The sequence below is a fragment of the Canis aureus genome, chromosome 11, assembly GCF_053574225.1.
Source record: "Canis aureus isolate CA01 chromosome 11, VMU_Caureus_v.1.0, whole genome shotgun sequence".
NCBI lineage: Eukaryota > Metazoa > Chordata > Mammalia > Carnivora > Canidae > Canis > Canis aureus.
In genome coordinates this window covers 2,202,010-2,214,619 of record NC_135621.1, presented here as the reverse complement: position 1 = coordinate 2,214,619, position 12,610 = coordinate 2,202,010, and the positions used below count along the sequence as shown (strand labels likewise).

Below are 12,610 nucleotides of genomic sequence, written 5' to 3'. Positions count from 1 at the left end.
TCATTTATTTTGAATCCAAGCCATTTTCCTGATCAGGTCTTTCACTACTTCCTTAACTTGTTGGTTCCTGAGAGTATAGATGAAGGGATTCAAGAGGGGGGCAATAATTGTATTGATTACAGACACTCCTTTGTTGAAATCAACCCCCTTGCCTAGAGAGGGCTTGACATACATGAAGAAGCAGCTGTCATAGCACCTGGTGATCACAATGATATGGGAAGAAGAGGTAGAGAAAGCTTTCCTTCTCTCCTGGACAGAGGGGATCCTTACAATGGTCTGGATGATCTGGACATAAGATATGGTGATCAGCAATACAGTGCTGACCAGCGCCTCAATGGCCAGGGTAAAAGCCACCACCTCTAACACTTGTGGCCTGCTACACACTACTTCCATTAGAGGCATATAGTTACAGAAGAAGTGGTTGATGTGGGTGTTGCATAATGGAAGCTGACTGGTCAGGATGACAGGCACGATGATGAAGGAGAATCCTGCCAGGCAGCAGGTGAGGATGAGCCATGTGCAGACTCTGTTGCTCATGACACAGAGGTAGCAGAGAGGCTGGCAGATGGCAATGTAGTGGTCACAGGCCTTGGGTGTGAGGAGGAGGAACTCTGTAGCCTCCAGGAAGACGTGGAAAAAGTCCTAAGTGATGCAACCAGCAAAACTAATGGTCTTGGTCCCTGTGGCAATGCTGAGCAACATCTTGGGCATGATGACGGTCTGCAACCAAATTTATTAAAATTTTTTTTTAAATTGGAGTTCAATTTTCCAACATATAGCATAACACCCAGTGCTCATCCTGCCAAGTGCCCCCATCAATGCCCATCACCCGGTCACCCCAACCCCCCACCCACCTCCCCTTCCACTACCCCATGTGCATTTCCCAGAGTTAGGTGTCTCTCATGTTTTGTCACCCTCACTGATATTTTCACTCCTTTCCCTTTATTCCCCTTCACTAATTTTTGTATTCCCCAAATGAATGAGACCATAATGTTTGTCCTTTTTCAATTGACTTATTTCACTCAGCATAATACCCTCAAGGTCCCTCCATGTCAAAACAAATGGTGGGTATTTGTTGTTTCTAATGGTTGAGTAATATTCTATTTCTAGGTAGGACAGATTCTGGAGGAAGAAGTACATAGGGGTTTGCAGGCAGGTGTCCAGTAAGGCCAAGCTGATGACAAGCAGGTTTCCAGAGATGGTCACAAGGAAGGCAAGCAGCAGGAGCAGAAAAACTGCCTCCTGAAGCTCTTTGGTGTCTGTCAGGCCTTGGAGGAAGAACTCAGTCACTATGGTTTGATTGGCCATTGTGGACATCAGCCCTTTCCAGAAATGTGCAAGCCTGGGCAGATAGGAGGATCAGAAATTAGGATGAGGAAGGGGGAAATTTCTCAGAACCTCCATCATTCCTTTACCTATTCACTCTCTCCCTATGCATTCAGGAAAGCAGAGCAGAAGCTTCCAGAGACTCTTCCCTCATCAGAAAAGTCTTCTCTTTCAGAATCTTTGAGGAATTCTTGAATGTCAGTGACTTTTCCCTGTCCTTTCCTTCTTCTTCCCTTCCTCTTTTCTTTTAGCTTTCTTTTTGTTTCCTCTGAGAAAGGCTACAGAGAATTCTCTGCTGTTCCCCCAGTTCTCTTTAAAATTGGCAAACACCTATTCATCCTTCAAGATCCAGCCTAAGTGTGACCTCTTCTATGAGGCCTTTCCTGTAAATCCTAGGTTGAAATAACTACCCTCTCCCAGCACCGCTAACACATGGTTTGCACCTCGGTTCTGTCTCTGTAGAGTCAGTGATGTGGGACCGTGCCTATCATCCCGCCAGGCCACAAATACCCTGATCTCAGTGACTGTTCATCTGTGTTCTTAGCACTTACCTTTCCCTTCTCAGTAGATGCACTGGTCTTTTCAGATCTGTATTCACAACAAAATCTACTTTCTAAAGCATTGCTCACGTATGTAGCACATATTTTGGAATAAGAAGTGTTTTTCACCCATCTTACTGTTTACTTACATTGAACCCTTATTAAAAATTATCTAGGGGCACCTGAGTGCACAGTTGATTAAGTGTCTGGCTCTTGGATTTGGCTCAGGTCATGATCTCAGGGTTGTGAGATGAGCCCTGCGTCAGGCTCTGTGCTCAGTGAGAGTCTACTTCAAACTCTCTTTCCCTCTCCCTCTTTCCTTCTCACTGCAGCTTCTCTCTCAAATCAATCAATCAATCTTAAAAAATTTGACATTTGCACCTGGATTGTAAATTATTTGAAAAGAGTGAGTGTCTTGCTTGTTTTTAAAAAAATTTTACCTTATTTATTTATTTATTTATTTTATTTATTTTTGGAGTTCAATTTGCCAACATATACCATAACACCCAGTGCTCATCCCATTAAGTGCCTCCCTCAGTGCCCGTCACCCTAACTCCCCTCCCGCCTCCCTTTCCACTACTCCTTGTTCGTTTCCCAGAGTTAAGAGTCTCTCATGTTCTGTCTCCCTCTCTGATATTTCCCACTCATTTTCTCTCCTTTCCCTTTATTCCCTTTCACTGTTTTTTATATTCCCCAAATGAATGAGACCATATAATGATTGTCCTTCTCCAACTGACGTACTTCACTCATCATAATACCCTCCAGTTCCATTCACCTTGAAGCAAATGGTGAGTGTCATTTTCTAATGGCTGAGGAATATTCCATTGTATACATGGACCACATCTTCTTTATCCATTCATCTTTCGATGGACACTGGGGCTCCTTTGACAGTTTGTGTCTTGCTTATTTTTACTCAGACTTCTTTCCTTCCTGTCAGCTTTACGGGAGTATAATTTACCAATATAATTGTAATACATTTAAAGTATATGATGTGATGACTTGATAAATACATACATTGTGAAAGAATTCCCCCCCATGCAGTTAATTTGCACATCCATCACTTCACATATTACCATCTTTTTTTTGGTGAGAACATTTAAGTTCTATTCTCCTAGGAAATTTCAATTATATAATACAGTATTAGCAACTACAGTCACTATGCTATACATTAGATCCTCAGACTTTATTCATCTTATAAAAGAAAGTTTGTACTCTTACCAGTCTTTCCCCATTTCTCTCACCCTCTGGCCCATGGTATCCACCATTCTACTCTCTGTTTCTGCAAGTTTAATTTTTTATTTAGATTCTATATATGAAAGATATCATACAGTTATTTGTCTTTCTCTGTCTGGCATATTTAACTTAGTATAATGACATCCAGATTCTTCTATGCTATTGAAAATTGCAAGACTTCCTGCTTTTTTGAGGCTGAATAATATTTCTTTTCTTTTTCTTTTTTTAAAAAAGATTTTATTTACTTATTCATGCGAGACACAGAGCATGCGTGAGAGGCAGAGACACAGGCATGTTTGGGTGTTTTCCATAGTGGCTGTGCCAGTTTGTATTTCTTGTACACAAGAGTTCTCTTTTCTCTACATCCTTATCAGCACTTGTTATCCCTTGTCTTTTTGATAACAGATATCCTAAGAGATGCGAGGTGACGTATCATTGTGGTTTTGATTTGCATTTACGTGATGATTAGTGATGTTGGAATCTTTTCATGTATTGTTGACCTTCTGTGCATTTTGTTTGGAAAAATGTCTATTTAGGTGTTCAGATCCCTTTCTCATACTGATCCCTGGCATGTGATATTTACCTATGATTACTGGGATGGTTCTGACAAGAAATGAAATACTATGAGTCTTATTGTACCAGGTTTTGATAAGAAAGGTAAACCTCACAGAAGTTAAGTATTGTCTGAGGGCCATGCCGAAAATCTAAAAAATAAGTGGAAGCCACTTGAATATTTCCTTACCTTGATCATGGTTCTTTGAGGCTCTCAGGCATATTGTATTACTGAGTAGAAGGTGGACTTTTCTCTAGAGAAATCTGTGGAATTCTTTTTTTTGTTTGTTTTTTATTTTTATTTTTATTTTTTGTTTTGTTTGGTTTGGTTTTAGGCCTTTGCCAATTTTACTATTTTATTTTATTTTTTAAAAGATTTTACTTATTTATTCATGACACACACACACACACACACACACAGAGGCAGATATACAGGCAGAGGGAGAAGCAGGCACCATGCAGGAACTCTGATGCGGGACTCGATCCTGAGTCTCCAGGATCACGCCCTGGGCTGAAGGCAGCGCTACACCGCAGAGCCACTCAGGCTGCCCTATTTTATTTTCTTTGTTTATTTTCTAAAATGGAGTTTGATTTGCCAAAATATAGCATATCATTCCATGCTCATCGCATCAAGTGCCCCCCTCAGTGCCCGTAACCCAGTCACCCCAACTCCTCGCCGACCTCCCCTTCCACTACCCCCTGTTCATTTCCCAGAGTTAGGTGTCTCTCATGTTCTGTCACCCTCACTGATACTTCCCACTCATTTTCTCTCCTTTACGCTTTATTACCTTTCACTATTAATCAGTGGAATTCTCTTTTTTTTTTGGTTTCTAGGAAATTTTATTTTATTTTTAAATTTTTATTAAAAAAATTTTTTGGAGTTCAATATGCCAACATATAGCATGACACCAGGTGCTCATCCCGCAAAGTGCCCCCCTCATTGCCCATCACCCAGTCACCCCAACACCTTGCCCACTTCCCATTCCACTACCCCTTGTTCATTTCCCAGAGTTAGGTGTCTCTCATGTTTTGTCACCCTCACTGATATTTTCACTCATTTTCTCTCCTTTCCCTCTATTCCCTTTCACTAATTTTTATATTCTACAAATGAATGAGAACATACACGGTTTGTCCTTCTCTGATTGACTTACTTCACTCAGCATAATACCCTCCAGTACCATCCATGTTGAAGCAAATGGTGGGTATTTGTCGCTTCTAATGGCTGAGTAATATTCCATTGTATACATAAACCACATCTTCTTTATCCATTCATCTTTCGATGGACACCAAGGCTGCTTCAACAGTTTGGCTATTGTGGCCATTGCTGCTAGAAACATTGGGGTGCAGGTGTCCCGGCGTTTCACTGCATCTGAATCTTTGAGGTAAATCCCCAACAGTGCAATTGCTGCGTCGTAGGGCAGGTCTATTTTTAACTCTTTGAGGAACCTCCATACAGTTTCCCAGAGTGGCTGCACCAATTCACATTCCCTCCAACAGTGTAAGAGGGTTCTCTTTTCTCCGCATCCTCTCCAACATTTGTTGTTTCCTGCCTTGTTAATTTTCCCCATTCTCACTGGTGTGAGGTGGTATCTCATCATGGTTTTGATTTGTGTTTCCCTGATGGCAAGTGATGCAGAACATTTTCTCATGTGCATGTTGGCCATGTCTATGTCTTCCTCTGTGAAATTTCTGTTCATGTCTTTTGCCCATTTCATGATTGGATTGTTTGTTTCTTTGGTGTTGAGTTTAATAAGTTCTTTATAGATCTTGGAAACTAGCCCTTTATCTGATATGTCATTTGCAAATATCTTCTCCCATTCTGTAGGTTGTCTTTTAGTTTTGTTGACTGTATCCTTTGCTGTGCAAAAGCTTCTTATCTTGATGAAGTCCCAATATTTCATTTTTGCTTTTGTTTCTTTTGCATTTATACAAAAAAGGAAAAAAGAAACTGGGGCTTAACTAGTAAGAATAGATATTAAAGTGGTTGGTTTAATATAATAGGACTATAAACATATTGGCCATTCTACATGGAATCCCTCTGCAGCAAGGCCAGCTTATTTACATCTCTCTTCTGTCCAGTTGCCTCCATCAATAGCCACAAGGAAGAAGGTCTTATCCCCACTTCAGACAAAGCCAATCAGAACATTTGTCAGGAGATTATTAGAACTGACTACATCAACTCCATGTGCCCTGGATATCTCTAAGTATGCTGCGATAAGGGAGGAAGGTACTTGGGGTAAGTCAAAGTTTAAGAACACTAAGTAGGGCTTCACTTAGCCTTCATAATATAAGCATTTAGAAATTAATTTTTTTGGGGGGGCACCTGGGTGGCTCAGTTGGTTAAGTGTCTGCCTTTGGCTCAGATCATGATCCCAGGGTCCTGGATCGAGGGCCACATCAGGCTCCTTGCTCAGCGAGGAGTCTGCTTCTCCCTCTGACCCTCCTCCTGATGATGCTCTCTCTCTCTCACTCAAATAAATAATAAAATGTTTGATCAGCAGCAGCAGCTCCTCCTCCCCGGTGGCCGCCCCCCCCGTGGGTCCCTCCCTGGCTGTGGGAGAGACCGAGGTAGAGGGAGGACACAGAGCCATGCTGGCCACACTGGGGACCTTCGCCTCGTCCTGCTGGCTCCTCACCCTCCAGGAGAAACATGGCAGATACTCTCAGTGATACCTTGAAGAAGTTGAAGATAACAGCTGTTGACAGAACCGAAGATAGTTTAGAAGGATGCTTGGATTGTCTGCTTCAAGCCCTGGCTCAAAATAATATGGAAACGAGTGAAAAAAATCCAAGGAAGTGGAACACTTCAGCTGTTTGTAAGTCTGTTGATTCCACAGTCTTCCTGCACAGCCAAAGTAGCTAACGTCATAGCAGAAGTAGCCAAAAATGAATGTATGCGTATTCCATGTGTGGATACTGGATTGACTTCACCATTGGTGCAGCTGTTAAATAGCAAAGACCAGGAAGTGCTACTTCAAATGGGCAGGGCTCTGGGAAGCATATGTTATGATAGCCATGAGGGCAGAAGTGCAGTTGATCAAGCAGGTGGTGCACAGATTGTAATTGACCATTTAAGGTCACTGTGCAGTATAACAGATCCCACCAATGAAAAGCTCTTGACTGTGTTTTGTGGTATGCTGATGAACTACAGCAATGAGAAAGATTCCCTTCAAGCTCAGCTTATCAATATGGGTGTTATACCTACCGCAGTGAAATTACTGGGCATCCATTGCCAAAATGCAGCTCGTACAGAAATGTGTCCCTTTGCATTTGGTAACTTAGCAGAACTTGAGTCAAGTAAAGAACAGTTTGCCAGTACGAACGTTGCTGAAGAGTTAGTAAAACTCTTTAAGAAACAAATAGAACATGATAAAAAGGAAATTATTTTGGAAGTTCTTTCTCTACTGGCAGAAAATGATGCTATTAAACTACATCTGGTTGAAGCAGGCCTGGTAGAGTGTCTACTAGAGATTGTTCAGCAGAAAGTGGATAGTGACAAAGGGCATGATATTGCTGAGCTCAAAACCGCTTCAGATCTAATGGTTTTTCTACTTCTTGGATTTGAATCCATGCAGAAATTATTTGAAGAAGGAAAAGGTAATGTGTTTCAAAGGGTGCTGTCCTGGATTCCATTAAATAACCACCAGCTACAGCTTGCTGGAGCATTGGCAATTGCAAATTTTGCCAGAAACGGTGCAAACTGTATCCACATGGTAGACAATGGAATTGTAGAAAAACTTATGGATTTACTGGACAGACATGTAGAAGATGGGAATGTAACTGTACAGCATGCAGCATTAATGACCTCAGAAATCTCGCCATTCCAGTTGTAAAAAAAGCAAAGATGTTATCAGCTGGAGTCACAGAGGCAGTTTTGAAATTCCTTAAGTCTGAAATGCCTCCAATTCAGTTCAAACTTTTGGGAACCTTAAGAATGTTAATAGATGCACAAGCAGAAGCTGCTGAACAACTGGGAAAGAATGTTAAATTAGTGGAGCGTTTGGTAGAATGGTGCAAAGCCAAAGATCATGCTGGTGTGATGGGGGAGTCCAACAGACTGCTGTCTGCCCTCATTCATCACAATAAATCAAAAGATGTAATTAAAACCATTGTACAGAGTGGTGGCACCAAGCATCCTGTTACCATGGCAACTAGTGAACATGTAATAATGCAGAATGAAGCCCTTGTTGCTTTGGCACTAATAGCAGCTTTAGAGTTGAGCACTGCAGAGAAAGATCTAGAAAGTGCTAAACTTGTACAGAATTCACACAGACTGCTGGAAGATGAAAGAAGTGCTCCGGAAATCAAATATAATTCCACGGTCCTTATTTGTGCTCTCATGGGATCTGAATCTCTACAAAAGGAAGTACAGGATTTGGCCTTTCTAGAGGTTGTATCTAAACATCGCAGTCATGCAGTGAGAGATGAAGAGGGACACTATATCGTACTTAAAGGATCTATCCAACAAGAGGACTTAACAATCATCAGTATATATGCCCCGAATGTGGGAGCTGCTAAACGTATCAATAAATTAATAACCAAAGTGAAGAAATACTTAGATAATAATACACTTATACTTGGTGACTTCAATCTAGTGTTGTCTACACTCGATAGGTCTTCTAAGCACAACATCTCCAAAGAAACGAGAGCTTTAAATGATACGCTGGACCAGATGGATTTCACAGATATCTACAGAACTTTACATCCAAACTCAACTGAATACACATTCTGCTCAAGTGCACATGGAACTTTCTCCAGAATAGAACACATACTGGGTCACAAATCGGGTCTGAACCGATACCAAAAGATTGGGATTGTCCCCTGCATATTCTCAGACCATAATGCCTTGAAATCAGAACTAAATCACAAGAAGTTTAGAAGGACCTCAAACACGTGGAGGTTAAGGACCATCCTGCTAAAAGATGAAAGGGTCAACCAGGAAATTAAGGAAGAATTAAAAAGATTCATGGAAACTAATGAGAATGAAGATACAACCGTTCAAAATCTTTGGGATGCAGCAAAAGCAGTCCTAAGGGGGAAATACATCGCAATACAAGCATCCATTCAAAAACTGGAAAGAACTCAAATACAAAAGCTAACCTTACACATAAAGGAGCTAGAGAAAAAACAGCAAATAGATCCTACACCCAAGAGAAGAAGGGAGTTAATAAAGATTCGAGCAGAACTCAACGAAATCGAGACCAGAAGAACTGTGGAACAGATCAACAGAACCAGGAGTTGGTTCTTTGAAAGAATTAATAAGATAGATAAACCATTAGCCAGCCTTATTAAAAAGAAGAGAGAGAAGACTCAAATTAATAAAATCATGAATGAGAAAGGAGAGATCACTACCAACACCAAGGAAATACAAACGATTTTAAAAACATATTATGAACAGCTATACGCCAATAAATTAGGCAATCTAGAAGAAATGGACGCATTCCTGGAAAGCCACAAACTACCAAAACTGGAACAGGAAGAAATAGAAAACCTGAACAGGCCAATAACCAGGGAGGAAATTGAAGCAGTCATCAAAAACCTCCCAAGACACAAGAGTCCAGGGCCAGATGGCTTCCCAGGGGAATTTTATCAAACGTTTAAAGAAGAAACCATACCTATTCTCCTAAAGCTGTTTGGAAAGATAGAAAGAGATGGAGTACTTCCAAATTCGTTCTATGAAGCCAGCATCACCTTAATTCCAAAGCCAGACAAAGACCCCGCCAAAAAGGAGAATTACAGACCAATATCCCTGATGAACATGGATGCAAAAATTCTCAACAAGATACTGGCCAATAGGATCCAACAGTACATTAAGAAAATTATTCACCATGACCAAGTAGGATTTATCCCTGGGACACAAGGCTGTTTCAACACCCGTAAAACAATCAATGTGATTCATCATATCAGCAAGAGAAAAACCAAGAACCATATGATCCTCTCATTGGATGCAGAGAAAGCATTTGACAAAATACAGCATCCATTCCTGATCAAAACTCTTCAGAGTGTAGGGATAGAGGGAACATTCCTCGACATCTTAAAAGCCATCTATGAAAAGCCCACAGCAAATATCATTCTCAATGGGGAAGCACTAGGAGCCTTTCCCCTAAGATCAGGAACAAGACAGGGATGTCCACTCTCACCACTGCTGTTCAACATAGTACTGGAAGTCCTAGCCTCAGCAATCAGACAACAAAAAGACATTAAAGGCATTCAAATTGGCAAAGAAGAAGTCAAACTCTCCCTCTTCGCCGATGACATGATACTCTACATAGAAAACCCAAAAGTCTCCACCCCAAGATTGCTAGAACTCATACAACAATTCGGTAGCGTGGCAGGACACATACTGGGTCACAAATCGGGTCTGAACTGGTACCAAAAGATTAAATCGTCCCCTGCATATTTTCAGACCATAATAACTTGAAATTAGAACTAAATCACAACAAGAACTTTGGAAGGATTTCAAACACGTGGATGTTAAGACCATATTGCTAGAAGATGAAAGGGTCAACAAGGAAATTAAGGAGGAATTAAAAAAATTCTCGGAAACTAATGAGAATGAAGATACAACCGTTCAAAATCTTTGGGATACAGCAAGAGCAGTCCTGAGAGTGAAATACACCGCAATACAAGCCTCGATCCAAAAACTGGAAAGAACTCAAATACAAAAGCTAACCTTGAACATAAAGGAGCTAGAGAAAAAACAGCAGATAGATCCTACACCCAGCAGAAGAAGAGAGTTAATTAAGATTCGAGCAGAACTCAATGAAATAAAGACCAGAAGAACTGTGGAACAGATCAACAAAACCACGAATTGGTTCTTTTTTTTAAATAAATTAATTTTTTATTGGTATTCAATTAACCAACATACAGAATAACACCCAGTGCTCATCCCGTCAAGTGTACCCCTCAGTGCCCGTCACACATCCACCCCCACCCCCCGCCCTCCTCCCCTTCCACCACCCCTAGTTCGTTTCCCAGTGTTAGGAGACTTTATGTTCTGTCTCTCGTCCTGATATTTCCCACACATTTCTTCTCCCTTCCCTTATATTCCCTTTCACTATTATTTATATTACCCAAATGAATGAGAACATATACTGTTTGTCCTTCTCCGATTGACTTACTTCACTCAGCATAATACCCTCCAGTTCCATCCACGTTGAAGCAAATGGTGGGTATTTGTCATTTCTAATGGCTGAGTAATATTCCATTGTATACATAAACACCCTTCAAAAAGGGTGTTGCTTGTGTTCTCCTCTAGGATTTTGATGGACTCTTGTCTCACATTTAGATCTTTTATCCATTTTTTATCCATTTTGAGTTTATCTTTGTGTATGGTGAAAGAGAGTGGTCTAGTTTCATTCTTCTGCATGTGGATGTCTAATTTTCCCAGCACCATTTATTGAAGAGGCTGTCTTTCTTCCAGTGGATAGTCTTTCCTCCTTTATCGAATATTAGTTGACCATAAAGTTCAGGATCCACTTCTGGGTTCTCTATTCTGTTTCATTGATCTATGTGTCTGTTTTTGTGCCAGTACCACACTGTCTTGATGACCACAGCTTTGTAGTACAACCTGAAATCTGGCATTGTGATGCCCCCAGATATGGTTTTCTTTTTTAAAATTCCCCTGGCTATTCGGGGTCTTTTCTGATTCCGCACAAATCTTAAAATAATTTGTTCTAACTCTCTGAAGAAAGTCCATGGTATTTTGATAGGGATTGCATTAAACATGCACATTGCCCTGGGTAACATTGACATTTTCACAATATTAATTCTGCCAATCCATGAGCATGGAATATTTTTCCATCTCTTTGTGTCTTCCTCAATTTCTTTCATAAGTGTTCTATAGTTTTTAGGGTATAGATCCTTTACCTCTTTGGTTAGGCTTATTCCTAGGTATCTAATGCTTTTGGGTGCAATTGTAAATGGGATTGACTCCTTAATTTCTCTTTCTTCAGTCTCAGTGTATAGAAATGCCACTGATTTCTTGGCATTGGTTTTGTATCCTGCCACACTGCCAAATTGTTGTATGAGTTCTAGCAATCTTGGGACAGAGGCTTTTGGGTTTTCTATGTCAAGTATCATGTCATCGACGAAGAGGGAGAGTTTTGTTGTGCCCAAGATTGCAAATCCGAGAAACCACCGAGGAGCTGACACCGATGCAAACACACGAAGGTTTATTTACAAGCTCGAGCTTGGGTCCAAGTGTACCCGACACAGCGGAGCAGGGATTTGGACCCCAACTAAGAGGCGTAGCAGCTTTATAGGGGCCAGTGGCCCATGGGATACACAGAAAGATGCACAGTCATGTTGGTCCACATGCAGGTGGTCGATTGAATTACACCTTACCCTGTAGTATCCACTTGAGCTGGCCTATTACTTTGGTCAGAATCGGTGCGCAGTTTTGGCGGGCACAAAGCAGGGTTACATTGTTATGAGCCGATTTCCGATTAGGGTGTGCCCAGAGCTTGACTAGGGTGGGGCATGCCTTAAGCAATAAGCAGGTTATGTGGGGGGTCATACAGGAGGTGGCAGGTGTAGCACAAAATGGAATAAGTCCTGCTCTGCTTGTCCAGGGGTAGGGGATTTTTGTTAAATTTCCTGGGTCCCACACAGTCATACCTTTATATGAAAGTATAAAAGCAGAAAGAGTAACCCAAAATTGTGTATTTCACAAAAGCCTATCTAAACTAGTTATGTTCAATGGTGTCTGTCTTGATGCAACAATCTCTAGGAAGACCTTTTTCAGACCTAGCTCCACCACCAATAAGCATGTGAACTTGGACAATCCAATCATCCGAACTCTCAGTTTCTTTCCTGTGCCTCAGAAGAGTAGATCTGCCCTACGACCCAGCAATTGCACTGTTGGGATTTTACCTCAAAGATACACATGTAATGAAACGCTGGGACACCTGCACCCCGATGTTTCTAGCAGCAATGTTCACAATAGCCAAACTGTGGAA

General features: G+C 41.1%; 1 protein-coding gene and 1 pseudogene across 1 annotated transcript; one reads left to right on the top strand and one right to left on the bottom strand.

Annotated features, from left to right (window-relative positions):
* LOC144323152 (olfactory receptor 6C76-like) lies at window positions 1–1,308 on the bottom strand. The gene is made up of 2 exons (XM_077913238.1): window positions 1,171–1,308; window positions 1–642 (listed from the first exon to the last, which is right to left on the bottom strand). The coding sequence occupies exons 1-2, from the start codon at window positions 1,306–1,308 to the stop codon at window positions 1–3; spliced, it is 780 nt and encodes a 259-aa protein (XP_077769364.1).
* A 4,992-nt stretch (window positions 1,309–6,300) lies between these two features.
* The window catches only part of LOC144323150 (rap1 GTPase-GDP dissociation stimulator 1 pseudogene), a 77,907-nt pseudogene continuing 71,597 nt past the window's right edge, over window positions 6,301–12,610 (top strand).